Below are 21,261 nucleotides of genomic sequence, written 5' to 3'. Positions count from 1 at the left end.
AATTATTAACTAACTTGCTAAAGCCATAACTAAATTCATATGTTTATCAATTTCATAAAATTTACATTTGTTGGAATCAACAGATGTCGAACACAAGTTGAGAAAACTTAATTATTTTTAATTTTGATTAAATTTATGATTAAATTTGTTTGTTGTTTATTCAAATATGCCCTATGTTTATATTTGGTGCTGGATTCATTGCTTTTTGTATATATTATTTATTTTTTAAAAGTGAAAGTCTTCCTCCAATCCATGTGTATCCACCCGGTTATAAATTTGTCCTAGATGAGGATCTTCTTAATAGAATATTAGAAGAAGAGAGGTAATAAACTGTATATAACATATTTTATATTCTATTAATATTTATATGCAAGTTTTAAAAAACAGCTGTTAGAATAAGCATACAAACTCCAGTTGTATTTATATATACATACACACACATTGTGTGTATGGGTATATATATATATATATATATATATATATATATATGAATCATTAGGCTTCTCAGGGAAAGACGCACTAGGAGACTATGCTATGCTTGTTTAACAATGATAAAGCGAGATGCTTACAATATTTTATCAAAAGTGATAATACGAAAATGCAATCATTCCTTTCACCCAAAATGCTTATTCATGAAACTGCGCAATAAACATGCTTGTAAACAATGTCCAATTTGCAAAACTCATATTGAACTCGAAGACATAATCATTCGCTCAGAAAGTGAAAGACTTGAACGTCTGTTCAAAACTCGTTTTGAAATCTTATGGATCGATTAGTAAGTTTTGAAATTTAAATAATAGTTCATTATCTTTACGGTTATTTAATGTATTTTTTTTAAGCTTATGTGAATTACGTCAAAAGGAAAACTGTGCAATTTGTCTTGAGAGCATGATCGACAGTGATTGTTCGATAATTACAAAATGTGGTCACATGTATCACACCATGTGCATCTGGTTATCTTATATGGATTCAAAAAAGTGTCCAATGTGTAGGAAAATCATTATTGGTAGAGATATTAAAGATCTAAATTTAAGACTAAAATATATTTAAATGATACTGAATAGGTTTTCTACTTTTTGATATTTTAAATGAGGAACTAATATTAGATTTTATTAAATAAGTTAATATAAAATGTGACTATGAAATGAAAGAAATATATTATATTGTTATTTTTATAAATATTAGTTATTAAGTCTTTAAAATAATCTTTATTTTATATATTTTTATATATTTAGTTTTATATATTTATTTTATATATTTAGAAAATTAAATTGTATTTTAATATTATATATATATATATATTATATATATATACTTTTTTAAATGTGAAACTAACATCAGATTTTATAACAAATATATTTATATATATAAGTGACTGAAATGCTAAGCAATAGTATTTATACTATTATGTTTTTAAAATAATCTTTATGTTACCGTTTATTTTATATAATAATCCTTATTATTTTTTTAAATTAGAAGAATAAATTATTTTTTTATATTAGAAAAATAACTCTATTGCAATGACTAGATGACCCGACAGACATTGTCCTGTACCCATATATATGTCTACAATTTGTTAATATCCTATACTAATATTTACCGTTCACCTAAAAATAATATTTTTTTTAAATTTATAATATTTAAATTACATTTTTTCTTAAAATAATTTAATATACATTATTACCAGGGACGCTCCTGAGGTTCTCAGCGCTTCCACCCCTATCATTTTACATGTTTTAACAGTTTATTATTCAATTCATTATCATTAATTAATATTTGGCTTTTGAAACATTTTACTTACTTATTTTTGGCATTTTATGCAATTTATTCTATTAAGCAAATCATAGAGAGCAAAAAAATCTAGTCTTTCATTATTAAACATAACCATAACATAGCACTGGTACTTTATGTTGGATTATTTCAATTTAATTTTTTTATTATTTAAAATATCCTAAATTGCATCTTAAACTTCTCCAAATTGATATCGTAAGGGCAGAATTGTATGTATTCATCTTTACTTTCCTATTTGTTGTTGTAATGTGAAATTCTTAACGTATTTTAAAAATATTATGCAAAGATTAGTAAAGGATGCATAGAAATTATATATTTCTTGAATAATATTGCAAAAAAAAACTTTATTGAAAATTTACCGGTCTTGATTATTACTTAATTTCATATTTTAAGTGAATTAATTTATCAAATCTTGTTCATATGTGTATCATTCAATCTGCCATACATATACTGCATTTTATATTATTTTAATTTCGGGCACATCTCAGCTACTTTTAGGCAATAATAATGTAGACATTACATTTTTCTTATTCATGATCATGGATTTATTATACATATTGTTAAAAACATTAATTATGCAACTATTTACATTAACCTCGTGGGTTCGAATCCCACTTCTGAAATGTTAGAAACATTAATAATGCAACTATTTACATTAAAACGGTTGACAATCGGCCGAGCCGTTTCTTTGTAAATTGCAGAAAAGTGAAAAAAATTTCGTCCACGTTTTAGCCCGCAATTCTTAATCGATTTTGAAAATTCAAACACCGTTCGAAATATATTGGTTGGGAACCGTGCTGATTAGTTTTTGGTAAAGATCGGCCGGGCCGTTTTCTTGTAATAAAGTTTTTTTAAAAAAAAATTCGACGATTATTATTATTATATTTTTGACGGTAGATACCATAGTCTTCTAGATCATACTAAAATATTACCGCCCTATAACAAGTCGTTTAGCTTTAAAAATTCATCAAAGTTTGCAAAAATTAGTATCTTTCTTTTGGCATTTGTCAAAATTAGACCTTTGATCGACGTTTTCTCAAAAACGCCTGAACCGATTTCAGAAATTTAAAAGCCATTTGATGTATCTCAATGAGGACTATTGTTTGTCAGTTATGTGAGACGATCTGCCAAACCGTTTTTTTTGTAATTTGAAAAAAAGTTTTAAACTCTTCGTCCACATTTAAGCTCAAACTGCCGAATCGATTTTAAAAAATCAAAACTGTTCGAAAGATATTAGTTGGGAATGGTACTGATTAGTTTTAGGTAAAAATCTACCGAGCCGTTTTCTTGTAATTAACTGTTTAAAATAAATTTTTAAGCCGATTTTTATGGAACTTTTTTTGGCGATATATATCACGGTCTTATACAACTTATTGAAATATTACGCCCTTACGACAAGTAGTTTATTTTAAAAAAATCACCAATTTTTAAGAAAATGAGTAGTTTTTTTGACGTTTGTTAAAATTAAAATTAGACGAATTACTCGGTATAACGACAGAGTACTTGATCTTAATGAATATAATAAACCAGTAAAGTCCTAAGGAAACTGGTTAAATTATAAAATTTATTAATCTTTGAAATTTTGCTTTTAGAAAATACTCTGAGTTAGTTAACGCGTTTGTTCGTTTTCAATTAGGTGTAATAAATCCACTCGGATACTTTTAATGGATCATATGTTAATTTATTTTTTATTGATTAAGTCGATTATTTAATCATATCGGGAAGTTCATGTAACTTTCCTCAAGGCAAAATACCAAACCAACTAGTTATTTAGCAATTTATAAAAATGTGATAAAATGATCAGTCGGAACAGACCACTTTCCGTTTGTGTCCGTTGAAGCAAACCAAATGTCAAAGTTTGACATGACACTTAAAAGAAAACATAACCTTGTAACGAAAAATGACTTTCTCGAGAAAACAAGTAACGCATGCTTTTTAATTAAGTGTTAATGCTATAACTGCATTATGTCTTTTCCTAAATTTTATAAAATATACATGTTTAAAAACTAGTGACTGTTCGTATAAACAGATGTGGAAAAGTGTTCGAAAGAAACTTAATTTAAATTTTTTATTTTATTTTTTTCAATATGACCTTAGTTTTGATATGTGCTGCAGGATTAGTTGCTTTATTATTATTATTCATTTTAAAAAGGAAGATTATTCTTAGCAGCTCGAGGGGGAATGGTAATAATTTTTAATAATAGGTTGTCAAATATCTCCCTTCCGCTTTTTTGCTCTTGGTTTATAATACAAAAAGGCGGAAGGGAGATATTTGACAACCTTATATTTATATTTATATATTTATATTTATATATTTATATTTATATATTTATATATTATATTTATATTTATATTATATATCTTTATATATATATTTATATTTATATTCTATTTATATATTTATATATTAGGTTGTCAAATATCTCCTTTCCGCTTTTTTGCTCTTGGTTTATAATACAAAAAGGCGGAAGGGAGATATTTGACAACCTATATTTATATAATTTTATATATAATATATATATATATATATATATATATATATAACTTATGTATTATTATCATAGGGCAATCCATTATCAAAGAAGATGTGCTTTGAATGCACGGCAGGAAAGTCAAAGGTACAATAATATATATATATATATATATATATATATATATATATATATATATATATTTAGTATATAAAATTTTTTCATCATTATCACAGGGAAATGTATGAAATTATTAGACTTTTACGGGAGTTTGAACAAAGGTACTAAATATCATATTACTATATATACATATAAATATACATATATAAATTATGCATTGCTGTCATAGGAAAATCCAGGAAAGATATTTTAAACAATGTAGCTCTTGTTTACTTTTCGAAGGTCAAGATGAAATAAATGTAACAATTAAAAAATGCAATCACGTTTTTCATTCAATATGCTTTTACCAGCATATACTCAGTAATTATGCTCGTAAACAGTGCCCAACTTGCAAAGCTCATATTGAATTCGAAGACCTCATCATTAAATCAGTCTTTGAAAAACGTGCAGAAAAGATCAAAAAGTTTCTAGTCACTATTTGGAAACAAGAGTAAGTCTTGAAATCTAATACTAATGCTTTATTTTTATCTAATATTATTCTTGTTTTTAAGCATACATAAGTTACGTCGAAAGGAAAGTTGTGCAATCTGTCTTGATGGCTTGATCAAAAGTGATTGTTCGAGAATCACAAAATGTGGTCATATGTTCCATGGAAAATGCATCTGGAAATCTTTAACAAGATTGAACAAATGTCCGATGTGTATGGAAATTATCACTTTTAATGATATTAAAGATCTAGATCTTAATTCTCCTTCTACTTCTTGATATCTTAAGCAAAGTAATAAATTCATATATTATAACAAACATACTCTAATGTAAGTGACTGAAAGATAAAAAGTGATAATTGTGTGCAGTCTCTTGCATCTTATTTTTATAAACTACATTTTTATATAATGCTTATTTTATAATATATTTTTTTGTATTAAAAAAAACTGTTTTAATTGTATTGTAATATCACATATATTTATGTTTAAAATATATTAAATGCACAGAAAGCAATAGACTGAACTTTTTTGACTCGACTATACTACATTTATTCAAAAGATGTGTACCCGAAGAATGTTTATTTAAATTCTATAATAATTGTTTTATAATTTGCAGTCTGTAAACATTTTGATAAAAATTGAGTTTTAATAAAAATGATCAGTCCGAACAGACCACTTTCTGTTTGTGTCCGTTGGAACAAACCAAATGTCAAAATTTGAAAATGACATTTAAGACAAACATAACCTAGAAAAATAGTTTAAAAACCAAATATACAAAGTTCTTAATTATATCTATTAATTAAAATATATGATTTTATTATAATAATATTATTAATTTAATTATCAACTAGCTTGCTATCACCATGTCTAAATTTCATATTTTAATAATTTCATAAAATATACATTTGTTTTCCAATCAACAGATGTCAAAAACAAATGTGATAACTTCTTTTTTGTTTTTTTTGAATTTGATTAAATTTTTTATGTTTATTTAACAATGCCTTATGTTTTGATAATAATTTATGCTGTAATAATTGTTTATTGTTCATATCATCTATTTTTTAAAAGTGTAAAAGAGGAAAGTATTCCTCCAATCCGTGATGTGTTGTATCCACCCGGGTATAAATTTCTTGTGGACGAGGATCTTGTCAGAGAATATTTTGAGTAATAACTATATAAGTTTTTTAAGTTAATTTATGTATATTATGTATCCTATATATATATATATATATATATATATATATATATATATATAATATGTGAATCATTAGATTTGAAAGGAAAAGACGCCCTAGGAGAAAATGCTTTGTTTGTTCATCAGTAATAAAGCGGGATGCATACCATGTTTTAACAAAAGTGATAATACGAAAATGCAATCATTCTTTTCATCCAAACTGCTTATTCATAAAATTACATAATAAACATGCTTGTAAACAATGCCCAATTTGCAAAACTCATATTGAACTCGAAGACCTAAGCATCCGCTCAGGAAATAATAGACTTGAACTTCTATACAAAGCTTGTTTTGAAAACTTATGGATCGATTAGTAAGTTTTGAATTTTAAATAATAGTTCATTATCTTTACTATTATTTAATTATATTGTTTTTTTAAGCTTATGTGAATTACGTCGAAAGGAAAAATGTGCAATTTGTCTTGAGAACTTGATCGACTATGATTGTTCGGTAGTTACAAAATGTGGTCACATGTTTCACAAAGCGTGCATCTTGTCATCTTTTATGAATTTGAAAGAATGTCCAATGTGTAGGAAAATCATTACTAGTAAAGATATTAAACATCTAAATTTGAAATTAAATTATATTTAAATGATAATATGCTTTCTACTTTTTGATATTTTAAATAAGGAACTAAAATTATAAAAAAAAACTAAAATTATAGGAAATAAAATGAGCAAGCAAGATGAGAAATTATATTGTTACTTTTATAAATATGTATAGATTTTATATAATATTTCATAATAAAAATGTTTAAATTAAACAGACTTGTGTTGTAATATCATATATATATTTACTACTAAAATATTTTAAATCAAATATGTATAATGTTTGTTGACTTTTAATCTCTTCTACGAATTGGTGAATGATGTATCGAGGGCAGTGTTGAATCTGATTTCTGGGAACTGAAATTGAAATATATATATATATATATATATATATATATTCATATAATATATTATATATAATTACATTGGTAGTCTCGTCATAGATTTTGAAGCTTTAGCCATCTGCATCGATCGAATTAGTTGTAACTTCATACGAATTTGTGCATATTCGGTTTTCAATTGCTCCAGCTTAACTTTCATTTGGTCGACCTGAAATTTAAAAATATAGTAAAACTAAAAAAAATTACATCAATCTAGTTTGTCTCCGACAAGAACCAAAAATTTTAAGAGCTGTAACTTTGGTATATCCAAAAAGATAGCAAAAGGTGTTCTATCAAAACCGCCAATGTATAGTTTTATAATTTGATTATTATTTGTGATCTACTCTAGAAGAAGCTAAATTTACGCTCCGACCCACTTGATGTATAATAGTAGCATTTGGTTTATGGAATAAAAATACAGATCAACCATCAGGATATTCTAAATAATAATGATATCGAATGATAAATACTAGTATCTAAGAATTAACAGACCTTTGTCATGCTGAGTTTATAATCTTGTAATAAAAGTGCTGGTTTGAGGAGGAGTCCATGTGTATCTTTTGTGTGTTCAATCTCCAGACGGATTGCTCCACGTTTTTGTCTGAGACGAGCAACTTGCCCACGCAACTAGATAATAAAAATCATAAAACATACATATGATTATATATCTTATATATAAAAATGGAGCTGTCGATAAAATGATTCGGTAGAACTCGAAAACGGCTAAACCGATTTGGCCAGTCTTAGTCTTGAAAAATTCGTGCCGATCCAGAGATGGTCGGAAAGGTGAGATATTATTTCAAAATTGTGTAGAAACTTTACATTTTTAATTTGAAAATTTTTGTAGAAGCGTAATTTGAATAAAACTATGGACGGTGGCTAATACGTCAAATGTCAAACGTTTTTGACAGATGATGTTCAATTACGTTTAATAGGATGTTTTACGTGAATATTATTTAATTATGATTAAATTGTAGTAAGTAGTTTTGTTTGTAGTTTTATTTATACACAAAAACGTTATTAAACGGGCCGCAAGTGTTACTAGAAACTCAAAATATCAACTTTTTTAAAATGTTAGTATGAAAATGCACTTTTTGGCGTTGTAGCACTCTTTGGTGCTCTAAAAGATCTCATTTGTATAATTATATATTCATTGGCATTTATAAAACATTTTCTAGGTTATATTATTTTTTATTTATGTTAGTTAAATTCAGAACCTAAATTTGGCATCGATCAAAGGGACATTTTGTCGAATAACATTTTTCCAGTTATAATTTCCCAGAATTTATCGAAAAATAAATAGTAATATATGAAGGTTCGGAGTTAAAAAGGTCCACAACCAATGTGTCAAAAACCAGTAAAGTTAAGCATTGTTTAACAACAATATTTGAAAGTAGAGGGAAAAAAATGTATAACCAGCTATAACCTTGATTCTTATGACTTTGCTATCTGGAGATAAACGGTGATATTTGAAAGTCCATAATAAAAGTATTTTCTTCCGTTGGTAGTTTTTTAGCATTAGTTAAAAGTGTAATTATTTTGTAAAATACCTTTAAAATTAAAATAAGACATTAAACCTGTTTGCCATCTGGCCATTCCAAGTTACCCTGTATATGGGGTAAAAGATCTAGATAACAAATTTTTGAAAGACATTAAAAAAGCACATTTCTACAATGATGAAGTAGCTGGCAGTTTTATGAATGTAGTCAGATAATTGTTCGTTTGAAATGTGTTATTTGTTATGATGTAATTGGTTTGGTTTTCACAATATAGTTTATATTTGATCAAAGTCAAATTGGACCTTTGTGCCTCGCTTTGTGCTCTACATATATACTTTTTATTAAAATTACTTTAATTCATCGAATGTTACTTGAAACTTTTCAAAATGCAGGTCAAAGAAGAAATGCTTAATTCATTTTCTATCTCTCCTCGCAAAAATTTGAAAATTTTGTAAAAGCTCAGTAGTGTTATTTACAATTATACACAAAATCCAGAATCCAAAAAGAATCTGAAAAACTTGAAACGTAATCAATAAGTCGAAAGACCAAGAAAGACTTGGATTGGATTATTGCATGTTTTTTATAGAAAGTGTATAAAACTTCCAGTTTGATTGTATTGACAAAATATAGACAAACTAATGGGGTTTATTGTTTTTATAATATATCATTGTATATAGCATTCAATCAACATATCCTTATACACTTGAAGTATTAATATTTTTGATTCTGTAGAAATTGTTTAAAATATACCTTACTTAGCAAAACAACGTTTGCCGGGTCAGCTAGTATATAATATATGTATGTATATTATTTACGCTTTGGAATGTCGCCTTCAGCTCAGTCAATTCCTCCCTGGCGGTGGCGGTGTCTGCGGCGACCGCCGCCGCCTTTTCCCGCACGTGGGCCGCCTTCACCATGTCACCACGACATTTGTCACGCATTCGGGACAATTCCTCGTCACGTTCTTAAATAATAAAAAAAACTAGCTGTAAGTGGAATTCTGTCTTAAGGCAATTAAGGCATCGTGCCTTAAGGCAAATTGCTGGAACTTCCCGTACCAAAAATTATTTTTTTAAAAACATTTCTGAAAAAATTTTACTTCGAAAAAATTAGAGAGAAACTAAAAATTTGACAAAAAATTACTTTTTTTGAAAAAAAAATTTTTTTTTTGAAAACAAAATTTTTTTGAAAAAAAAATGTGTTTTTTTCATTTTGACATACTTTGGAAATTCTGAACTGTTTTTCAAAGCAATCGTACTGCTTTATCTGCATAGAGACAAAATGTCAAAGCGCGCAACTGCCGCGCCGCCGTCTAACGGATAAGCATTGGTACGGAACCCATAAAAATGTAAAAAAAAAGTTATACTTATTGTTAAAATCTTTATAAAATATCTAATAATTTGATGTGCATATGTCTAATGATCATTTTTGACCGCCAAATGGCATTTTTTTTTACTTTTATCATTAGATCTCCGAAACCGCTAGACCTGCCTTCATAAAAATTTGAACAGTTCTCCATCTTGTCAATACAAGTAAAATGTTTTTTGAATTATTAAAATCGGACGCTCCGTTCTCTTAAAAACTGAGTTACCGTTTTCGGCACTTTTTGCCCCGTATCTTTGGAACGGCTGGACCTGCCTTTGCCAAAAACTAATCAGCACGTCTCCTTATCAATACGAATCGAATGCTTTTTGAATTATTCAAATCGGTTGATCCGTGTTCCCGAAATCGTCGACGAAAATTTGTATCCGCACATACATACACACACGCACATACATACATACATACATACATACACACACACACACACATACATGCATTTTTTCTAAGGTATGCCAAAATGTTCAGAAACCTCTGAAACGTAAAGATATATAAAAATTTTCATTTTCGATTTTTTTGCGATTACTATAACTTGCCCTACGGGAAGTTAATTATAAAAACAATTTTTCTGTTTGCCAGTTTTTTTTAGTTACCTTCAATCTTATCCGTGAAGGATATCTTGGCAAGCGTCATCGTTTCATAAAGACTGACAGTCAGTCCTTCGGAAATAATTTCCCGATTAGCGACCTTCGTCTCCATTTCCCTAGTGCGATCTCTGGTTCGGATGTAACTTACTCGCTCATTTGCCAAAGCTCTCCAGGAACGCATCTGTCTGTCCAGAAGACGAACCAGGTACTGGAAAAGGTAGAAAACCACATGGTAATAGAGACTGATATGTGGTAGCTTGAATTGGTAATTTATTACCTTCTCCGGCATGATGTTTCCAGTTCTGGAGCTCTTGAGACCTGTGCCGATTTCCCGAAGTCTGGCAGCAAATTGCTGCATGAGTTCTTCGCAGAAGGCGCCGTTCCTTGTCTTGGCTTCACGCAGGGTCATCAGACGTTCCTAATTGAATGATCAATCAGTATACTATAGTTTCAATTAGCATCTTTTTTATAATTTGTAGTTATTAATTTCCCGTGGGGTAAGTTATAGTATTCGCAAAAAAATCGAAAATGAAAATTTTTATATATCTTTACGTTTCAAAGGTTTCTGAACTTTTTGGCATACCTTAGGAAAAATGGATGTATATGTGTGTGTACGGATACAAATTTTTGTCAACGATTTCGGGAACACGGGTCAACCGATTTATATGAATAATATACAAAACTTTTGATTCGTATTGATAAGGAGACGTGCTGATTAGTTATTGGCAAAGGCAGGTCTAGCCGTTCCGAAGAAACGGGGCAAATAGTGCTAAAAATGGTATTTCAAAAAACATATTACTTATATTGACGAAATGAACAACTGGTAAATTTTTTTATGTCTAGTGTCTCCAGAGATCTAATAAAAAAAAGTAAACTAGTGGTGTATGGCATCGCGCCTTAAGGCAAATTGCTGGAACTTTCCGTACCGTAATGAAATATTTGAGAATTTATTATTACAAATACTGTAGCTTTCATTATTTTGGCTATCTTGTTATATCTGAGCAAATCAAATGTAAATCATAAATCAATTTATCTCCAGAACATTAACAATCGTCGTTACATTTCGAATTCAATTTCCAAAAAAAAAAAATAGTTGCCTAATTTGCACAAAATTGAAAAAGTGCTGCCGTATAGTCACAGTCTAAATGGATTTGCAAATAATTCTCACTTTTTCACTTATACTGTGCTTAGATTGGCGGCATTTTCACATTTTTCAAATTGAAAAAACTGCCATTTTTTGCACATTTTGCTCTTTATCTTCGAAATGGCGGGACCTGTCAGTTTTTTAAACCATTCAAATCGGTTGATCCGTGCGCCCGAAAACGTGGACGAAAAAATGCGGACATACAAAACACCACACACACACACATACACACATACATCCATTTTTGTGAGCTATGCCAAAATGTTCAGAAACCTTGAAAACGTCGAGAAATGCAAAAAAATTTCATTTTCGATTTTCGTAGGGTAAGTTATTGTAATGGGCCGAAAATCGAAATTGAAAATTTTTACATTTCTCGACGTTTTGGAGGTTTCTGAACATTTTGGCATACCTCAGAAAAAATCTATGTGTGTGTGTATGTATGTATGGATACAATTTTTCGGACGCACGGATCAACCGATTTGAATGGTTCAAAAAACATTCGATTCTTATTGATCGGGAGAAGAGCTGATTAGTTTTTGGCAAAGGCAGGTCCAGCCGTTTCGGAGATACGGAGCAAAGAGGGCAGAAAATAGAAATCGAGTTTTTGAGAGAACGGAGCATCCGATTTGAATGATCTAAAAAACATTCAATTAGTAATGATTGGGAGAAGTGTTTATTAGTTTTTGGCAAAGGCAGACCCAGCCATTTCGAAGATACGGAGCTAAATATGTAAAAAATGGTAGTTTTTGAGAGAAGTAAGCGTCCGATTTAAATGATTCAAAGAACTTTCTGTTTGTCTTAACACAATAATTGATTTTGGTAAAAAAAAATTGGTTTCAACTTTCTTTTTTTTTAAATTTTTTTGTATATCGAAAATAATTCAGATTTTATTTTTAATTCTGATTGTAGTTCTAATATACTTTAAACAAAGAATTTCAACTTTGCAATTCAGTTTATATAATTCTTATAAATATTAGACAATGTTACAATATTTATAATAATCTATTTGAAAACATTCAATATTCCTCGAACATTTCGTTACGGTACGGGAAGTTCGAGCAATTTGCCTTAAGACACGATGCCATACACCCCACTAGTTTAGTTTTCAGTGCGGGAAGTTCCAGCAACTTTCCTTAAGGCACGATGCCATTTACTATTTATTATTACTACCTGCATGTACTGTCTCTTCTCTATCTCGTCCTTCCTCTCCTCGGCGTACTGGCGCAACTTTTCAGCGTACTTCCTGCACTTGGCGGCCGTTTCGGCAGCCGGGGAAATCCCTTGCTGCTCCTCTAGAGCCGATCGACGCGATCCGATCATAGACGAACGCGAAATCATCGGAGGCGATGCGATCAAGTCGAAGGAGAGGCTCACGTTGTCGGAACGAGGACATATGCCGGGCTCGGTGGCTATATCTTTTAGAGGAGGCTGGAGGAAGAAAAATTGTGAGAGATGTTGGTTGGAATTAAAATTTTTCTTTGTTGATTATTACCTCTCGTTTTGCTAAAGCTCTGACCATAAGTGCTTGCAGGAGGGCGTTCTTGGTCTTTAGGCGTTGTCTTTCGATCATTGCTTCTCGTATCGCGATCTGGTAAATAAACGAATCTTATATATAACTAGTTGGTTTGGTATTTAGCCTTGAGGCAAGTTACATGAACTTCCCGATATGTGTGAATAGTCGACTTAGCCAATAAAAAATAAATTAATTTATGAGTGATTAAAAGTATTCCGAGTGGATTTATTACACATAATTGAACACGAACGAACACGTTAACTCGGAGTATTTTTTTAAAGCAAATTTTCAAAAATCAGCAATTATTATAAATGAACCAGTTTCCATAGGACTTTGATGGCTCAGTATGTTCATTAAAACCAAGAACTCTATCGTTATACCAAGTAAGTCGTCTATTTTTAATTTTAACACACGTCAAAAAACTACTCATTTTCTCAAACTTTGATGAATTTTTAGAATTAAACTACTTGTCAGTTCTATAAGACTATGATATATATATCGCCAAAAAAAGTTCCATAAACATCGGCTTCAATTTTTGTTTCAACAGTTAATTACAAGAAAACGACTCGGTAGATTTTCACCTAAAACTAATCAGTATCATTCCCAACTAATATCTTTCGAACAGTTCTTGATTTTTCAAAATCGATTCAGAATTGCGGGCTAAAACGTAGACGAAATTTTTTTTTACTTTTCTGCTATTTATAAAGAAACGGCTTGGCAGATCGTCGCACAAAACTGACAAATAATAGTCCTCATCGAGATACATCGAATGGCTTTTAAATTTTTGAAATCGGTTCAGCCGCTTTTGAGAAAACGTCGATTTACGACAAAAAAATCTGTTCACACACACAAACACACACATACTTTTTCCAAATTTGGTCTCATTCGATTCAGAATGGTTTGAAACGTCGAGAAAACATAAAATTAGCGAATCGGATTTTTTGATGAAAATATAAACTTCACATGATCCGCTAAAACTCGAAAACGGCTGAACCGATTTGGCCAGTCTTAGTCTTGAAAAATTCGTGCCAATCCAGAGATGGTCGGAAAGGTGAGATATTATTTCAAAATTGCGTAAAAACTTTACATTTTTAATTTGAAATGTTTTGTAGAAGCGTAATTTGAACAAAACAATGGGCGGAGGCTAATACGTCAAATGTCAAAAGTTTTTGACAGATGATGTTCAATTACGTTTAATAGGATGTTTTACGTGAATATTATTTAATTATGATTAAATTGTAGTAAGTTATTTTGTCTGTAGTTTTATTTATACACAAAAACGTTATTAAACGGATTGTAAGTGTTACTAGAAACTCAAAATATCATCTTTTTTGAAATGTTAATATGAAAATGCACTTTTTGGCGTTGTAGCACTCTTTTTTTTGCAAATCATATTTTTCTCAAACACGGTGCTCTGAAAAATCTCATTTGTACAATTATATACTTATTATTTATAAAACATTTTTTAGGTTATATTATATTTTATTAATGTTATTTAAATTCAGGACCTAAATTTGGTTCGATCAAATTGACATTTTGTCGAATAACATTTTTCCAGTCATAATTTCCCAGAATTTATCGAAAAATAGATAGTAATTTATGAAGGTCCGGGGTTAAAAAGGTCCACCACTGATCTGTCAAAAACCAGTAAAGTTAAGCATTGTTTAGCAACAATATTTAAAAGTAGAGGAAAAAAGATTTATAACCAGCTATAACCTTGTTTCTTATGACTTTGCTATCGGAAGATAAACGGTAATCTTTGAAAATCCATACTAAAAGTATTTTCTTTCGTTGGTAGTTTTTTAGCATTAGTTGAAAATGTAATTATTTTGTAAAATACCTTTAGAATTAAAATAAGACATTAAGTCTGTTTGCCACCTGGCCGTTCCAAGTCACCCCGCCTATGTGGTAAAAAGGTCTAGATAACAAATTTTTGAAAGGCATAAAAAAAGCACATACAATGATAAAATAGCTGGAGGTTTAACTGAACGTAGTCAGAAAATTGTTTGGTTTAAATGTTTCATTTGTTGTGATGTAATTGGTTTGGTTTCCATAATATAGTTTATATTTGCTCAAAGTCAATTTGGATCTTTGTACCTCGCCCTGCTCTATATATATACTTTTTATTAAATTTACTTCAGTTCATCGAATGTTATTTGAATCTTTTGAAAAAGCAGGTCAAAGAAGAAATACTTAATTCATTTTCTATCTCTCTTACTAGAAATTTAAAAATTTTGTATGAGCTCAGTATTATTATTTACGTTTATACACAAAATCTAGAATCCAAAAAGAATCTGAAAAACTTGAAACGTAATCAATATCTAAAGACTAAAAAAGACTTGGATTGAATGGATTATACCATGTTTTCTATAAAAAGTGTATAAAACTTCCACTGTGATTGTATTGACAATATATAGACACACTAATGGGGTTTATTGTTTTGATAATACTTCATTGTATATAGCATTCGAACAACACGTCCTTATACACTTAAAGTATTACTATTTTTGATTCTCTAGAAAATGTTTAGAATATACCTTACTTAACAACGTTTGCCGGATTAGCTAGTAAATAGATAGATTTGTAACCTTTTCTTATGTTACCATTACTATTTTATTACCTTTGCTTCATCCCTGGTCATCTTGGGCAGTCTTGCCAGAACTTCATCTTCAGTAATCTTAGCTTCCACCTTTTTCTCGACAAATTCATCTTCAACTGAAGAAGTCACTGTCGGAGTATGAGTCAAGGACGGAGGTAAATTTATCATTGTCAATTGATCTGAAATTATAAATATAGTTTTTTAGTTGAACTTCTCTAAGTAAATGAAAGTGAATCCGCAAATTATCCGTTTCATTGAAGTGCCATTTGGTAAACCACATTTTTTGTTTTTTGGTCTGACGTTAACACAAACAAAGCGGATGGTTTTCCAACTCGTGAGCAGGCAACTTGTAACTGTCCATGTGAAAAACAATGATTTCCTAAATGGCACGATGCTTTGCACCATTAATTTTCTATATATCTATAAACCTTGCGGAGCCCGAGACCTTTCCAACGAATGCAAAATTGTCGAAATCGGTTCGTGCGTTTTGGAGTTAAATCGTCAGGAAGGAAAACCCGACTTATTTTTATATATATGAAGATAAATTATTTGAGATGTTGTTAGAAGTTTTAGTCAAGTATGTTGTAACCACTTACCAATGCCGCCTCCGGTTTCAATCATGTCAGAGAACATCCAATCGCCTGCTTCTTCTGGTACTTCTCCTAGAAAAGAAATAAAACAGCAGTTGAGATAGATAATTATTTATATGTATGGTTTTGGATTTGTTTTGGACAGTTGTTGGTTAACTCACCTCCTTGGTCTATGACCTCGAATTGATCTCCTTCTTCTTCTTCTTCATCGTCGATGTCTTCTCCATATTCCTGCAATTTGGTCTTTGATATCCAGGTTTTCTCCAGTTGCATCAGGGATCCTTCGGCAGCTTGAATTAAGAGAAATATTATAGAAATATATGATATTATTAGAAATATATGATCTATACAGGTACTGTAGTTGTATCCTTCCATAGGCATTTTTATTCTTTTGCACACAATTTTGACTCTGATTTACATCCTGAATTTCTTATATAATTTTAATTTGATTTAATTTACTATAACTTACTCAACAAGAAGTTAATAAAAATAGACCTAGGTGCAAGTGGCATTTTCATATTAATTGAGATTTAGCAAATTTTTAAGTTGTTTTACAAATTCATTAATTTAATTAGTATTTATTAACATCATGCACTTAGGACATAAGAGCATAGTGTACTATTTCAAATTTTATAATTTCTACAATTAAACCACTTTTCGTAGGCCTATAATATTTCAGGACGTTCTTTAACATAGTAAAGGATATCACTGTACAATATATGCATCCTAGCTCCCTCATACCAAGTCCTAGCTTTTGGTTATACATCCTGAATAAGTATGTTATAAAAAATCCTGACTTTTTCACGTACATTATGCCTTTCTGATATATATATATATATATATATATATATATATATATATATATTAGGACTTTCTTTTTACTTATCCTGACTCTCTAACTTACGCCCTGACTTTCTTATTATAAATCCTGACTTTATTATTGAAAATCGCGACCTCTAACCTACACCCTCACTTTTTTATTATAAATCTTGACTTTTTAACTTATAGCCTGATTTTCTCATTAGAAATTCTTACTCTCTAATTTACATCCTGACTTTTCATTAGAAATCCTAACTTTCTAACTTATAGCCTGATTTTCTCATTAAAAATCTCGACTCTCAAACTTTCACAGACTTTCTTATTAGAAATTCTGACTCTCTAACCTAAATCCTTATTTTCTCATTAGAAATTCTAACTCTCTAACTTACATTCTGACTTTTTCATTAGAAAACCTGACTCCCTAATTTATAGCCTGACGTTCTCATTAGAAATCCTAACTTTCTAACTTATTCCCTGACTTTTTTACTAGAAATCTGATTCTCTAATTAACATCCTGACTTTTTATTAAAAATCCTAACTTTCTAATTCATAGCCTAACTTTCTCATTAGAAATTTTGACCTTCTAACACATATCCTGACTTTCTCGTTAGAAATCCTGACCACCTAACATACGCCCTGACTTTATCACTAGAAATCCTGACTCTCTAACTTACACCCTGACTTCATTATCATTAGAAATCCCGACCTTTTAACTTATATCTTGACTTTCTCTTTACAAATTCTGACTCTCTAACTTACATCCTGACTTTTTCATTAAAAAACCTGATCATCTAACTTTGTCATTAGAAAAACCTGACTTTAGATCCAATTTTCTTCATTAGAAATCATAACTCTATAACTTACATTCTGACTTTTTCATTAGAAAACCTGACTTTCTAATTTATAGTCTGATTTTCTCATTAGAAATCCTGACTCTCTAACTAACACCATGACTTTCTCATTAAAAATCCTCACTCTTTCACTTATATCCTGAGTTTCTCATTAGAAATCCTGACTCTCTCACATACATTCTGTATAGCAACTGTCTCTCTCTCTCTATTCCAAACATATCATTTTTAATACTATTTTTTCTCGAACATTTCTGATGACTTTTTAAATTACGTTTATATTTTTACTTTCATATTTTCAAAAACCTGTTTATTTTGCCTCTCTCTCTCCCTCTCCCTCTAAAACATTCTTTTTCTCTATCTCTCTCTCTCAAAAATATTCTATCTCTTTCTCTCTCAAAAACATTACTGCTAAATCTGTCTAAAAAACATTAAAAGAAGACTGTAAACTTTTTGCTTTTTACGGTTTTTTAGATTTTCACTTCCTCTTTTTCAAAAACATGTTTACTCTGTCCCTCTCTCCCTTTTCCTCAAAAACATTCTTTCTTTCTCTCTCTCAAAAATGTTCTTTCTCTTTCTCTCTCAAAAATATTACTGCTAAATCTCTCTAAAAAACATTACTACTATCTCTCTCTGTTGAAAACATTTTTACTATATCTCTCTTCTTTTCTCTCAAAATTCTTACTCTTTCTTTCTCTCTCTTACTCTCTCAAAAACATTTTTTACAAATCCCTACACTTTCCTATTAAATATTATTTCACTTTTATATCTTTGATATAGGCAATAGTAATAATAATTCTATTTAATAACAATAATTATCATTAATTAATAACAAACCAAGAATATTATCATCGGGTTGTTGCTTGGCAACGCTGGCAACACTACTCTCTTCCTCATAACTTTCCTCATCCTTGAAAATAAAAATATATTTATCAAAATAAAATATAATATTAATAAAATACTTCAATAATACTATTTAAGATGATATAAAAATAAATTGTGAAGTGTAATAATAATAAAATTGATGTAAACGTTGTTGCCAAATAAAGTTTATTCTTTTTCAAACGGTAGTTTCTTAATATTATTTATAAATAGTTACAATTTATTATGTTTTTTATATTTATTCATATACTTAAAGTATTCTAAATTGTTAAGAATATTAACAAATTTTTAATTAATTGATTTCAATAAGTAATCATAATATTTACCTCGTCAATAACGTCCATAATTAAAATACAAGTTTTGTAGAAATTAAATATGAAAATTAATTATGATTGGAAATTTATTTTAAAATATTTTGACAAATAAAAATTAAAATGAAGGCTCACTATGATACAGTAGTATTTTTGTATTTAACAAAATAAAAATAAAATTACAATAATAAACTTTTTTGAAGTAAAACTTCTTTAGGCGCGATATGGTGTAAAAATTTCTTTAGGCTACACGGGTGTAAATCCGTACAAATGCAACGAAAATGCCAACGTGAAGTTGAACACTACGACGCCGTAAGCGCTGATGTCGCGAGTATCCACTCCCGTCATGTCATGCGTAAGTCGAGCGCTAAACCCTATATGAACTTGCATTAATTGAATCACGTTTTTTTTACAAAAGAAGAGGTTGCTGTATTATGTCCTCATGGAATAAGACTTTTCTTAGAGAATAAATGTGTCATGGAATCTATAAATTATATTAAATCTCGTTGAAGACAAAATAATATCTACTGCCACGGATATTTGTGTAGGTTGCCATGCGACATATCAACAATCATACATTCGTCAGCAGTTTCACAAAAATCGGTTATTGATACCGGGGTTTGCCGTATGAAATAATTTTAGTTCTGAATAAATTTTACATAATAACAACTAATATTGATGTAAGTGATGGCTTAGCTAATGGTTGTGTAGGAAAATTAGTGTACATAGAACGTGGCGATAATGATGAACTTCTACGTTTATGGTTTGAATTTCCTGGTAAGATAGGTAACAAAATAAGAAGAAAGCTGCACATCATATTCAAACTCTTAATATCAGTAGGACAGCTGTGCCGATTCTTAGGAAATCTTCATCTATTCCAATGAATAGAAATAAAATCATATTTGTCAAAAGAAATCATTTTCCTTAGTGTCTGCTTGTGCACTCACAATACACAAATCACAAGGTGGTACTTTTGATAAAATTGTATATGAATACAATAAACACATAATCAGCAGCTTCTATATGTTGCATTATCACGAGTTACCAGCATTAATGGATTGTTCATCATTTCTAAAACAACGACAAAAATTTTATTATGAAAGAAAACGGCCAGCAGGATTAATGGACTTAAAAACTGAATTCCAAAGACTTTCAACTTGTAGATTAATAACACAAGAAGAAAAATTGAGTGAGATAATAAGTTTGAACGCATTTCATTGCTTTCCTTTAACTGCCAAAGTTTACGAGCTCATTTGCCTGATCTGCAAGATAAAGTGCTACACGTTGTACGTTTTTGTTATTTTCGGAAACTTGGATTAATAATGAACGAATTAATATTCAGAACTATTACTGCGTTACTCAATACAAACGATCAAACTCAAGAGCAGATGGTGTAGCTGTCTAATGTCTATCATTCATGTTCAGATACTCTTCATAATGCGACTCCTTTGCAGTTTCTTGCGCCAACGATATTACTGGATATTCCTAATGAAATTACACAAGTAGGTAATATTGCAGTTGATCGCTGTGTGAACACACAGAATCAAACATGATTATAGTCGTCCTTTAAATTTCTCCCAATAAAAACATATTAAATATTATTGAATTGAACATCAGCAGTTACTTCATTTTTTCTAATGAGGGTGCAAAACTTTTAAACACTAATCACAACGAGATACCATTAATTCTTGCTGGAGATTTCAATGTCAATTTTCGTTCAGAAGAATCTCAACCATTAATTGATTTTTTAAATAATAAATTTAATTTAACGATGAATAATTCTCCATTTGATTCAACCACAAGATATGGCTCGACTATTGATGCAGTTTTCTCCAGAATGTACATAGTTTACAAAGCAAAATTTATGTCTCTCATTTTAGTTATCACAAACCTATTATATCATATATGAAATATGATAGCAATTAATCTATCGTTGTTGTTTTAAACTGTGTTATTGATGTTATGTGATTATTAATAAATGATTTTTAAAATTCAAATATGATGTTTTTTTATTTTTTTCTTAATTGCCTACTCATACAATATTAAAAGTTTTACTTCAT

At 29.6% G+C, this 21,261-nt stretch overlaps 3 protein-coding genes across 3 annotated transcripts in view; 2 read left to right on the top strand and 1 right to left on the bottom strand.

Annotated features, from left to right (window-relative positions):
• Positions 1-5,181, top strand: part of LOC113387916 — a 17,167-nt gene extending 11,986 nt beyond the window's left edge. The window contains exons 2-5 of the mRNA XM_026625300.1: positions 4,356-4,409; positions 4,499-4,543; positions 4,612-4,872; positions 4,934-5,181. Of these exons, the coding sequence (XP_026481085.1) occupies positions 4,356-4,409; positions 4,499-4,543; positions 4,612-4,872; positions 4,934-5,147 (574 nt within the window). The 3' untranslated portion in view covers positions 5,148-5,181. The remainder of the gene's footprint in view (positions 1-4,355; positions 4,410-4,498; positions 4,544-4,611; positions 4,873-4,933) is intronic.
• Positions 188-1,087, top strand: LOC113387917. Its single transcript, XM_026625301.1, has 3 exons — positions 188-322; positions 500-775; positions 840-1,087. Exons 2-3 carry the CDS (start codon positions 549-551, stop codon positions 1,048-1,050), a joined length of 438 nt encoding a protein of 145 aa, XP_026481086.1. The 5' UTR covers positions 188-322; positions 500-548; the 3' UTR covers positions 1,051-1,087.
• Positions 5,182-7,069: 1,888 nt separating the features above from the next.
• LOC113388565 (coiled-coil domain-containing protein 96) overlaps positions 7,070-21,261 on the bottom strand; it is a 17,717-nt gene continuing 3,525 nt past the window's right edge. The window contains exons 3-13 of the mRNA XM_026625934.1: positions 18,846-18,918; positions 16,503-16,631; positions 16,348-16,413; positions 15,773-15,930; positions 13,132-13,227; positions 12,810-13,067; positions 10,773-10,913; positions 10,502-10,703; positions 9,344-9,492; positions 7,522-7,656; positions 7,070-7,198 (exon numbers count right to left, since the gene is read on the bottom strand). Of these exons, the coding sequence (XP_026481719.1) occupies positions 7,070-7,198; positions 7,522-7,656; positions 9,344-9,492; positions 10,502-10,703; positions 10,773-10,913; positions 12,810-13,067; positions 13,132-13,227; positions 15,773-15,930; positions 16,348-16,413; positions 16,503-16,631; positions 18,846-18,918 (1,536 nt within the window). The remainder of the gene's footprint in view (positions 7,199-7,521; positions 7,657-9,343; positions 9,493-10,501; positions 10,704-10,772; positions 10,914-12,809; positions 13,068-13,131; positions 13,228-15,772; positions 15,931-16,347; positions 16,414-16,502; positions 16,632-18,845; positions 18,919-21,261) is intronic.

This window comes from Ctenocephalides felis, unplaced genomic scaffold (assembly GCF_003426905.1).
Source record: "Ctenocephalides felis isolate EL2017-DRISC unplaced genomic scaffold, ASM342690v1 CF-g0.4_SCAFFOLD_03572, whole genome shotgun sequence".
NCBI lineage: Eukaryota > Metazoa > Arthropoda > Insecta > Siphonaptera > Pulicidae > Ctenocephalides > Ctenocephalides felis.
This window is presented reverse-complemented; position numbering and strand designations above follow the sequence as displayed.

Coding starts and splice junctions, on each gene's coding strand:
- LOC113387917 (XM_026625301.1), top strand. CDS start 549: ATGATAAAGCGAGATGCTTACAATATTTTATCAAAAGTGATAATACGA. Junction 776..839: donor GAAATCTTATGGATCGATTA/GTAAGTTTTGAA, acceptor ATTTTTTTTAAG/CTTATGTGAATTACGTCAAA.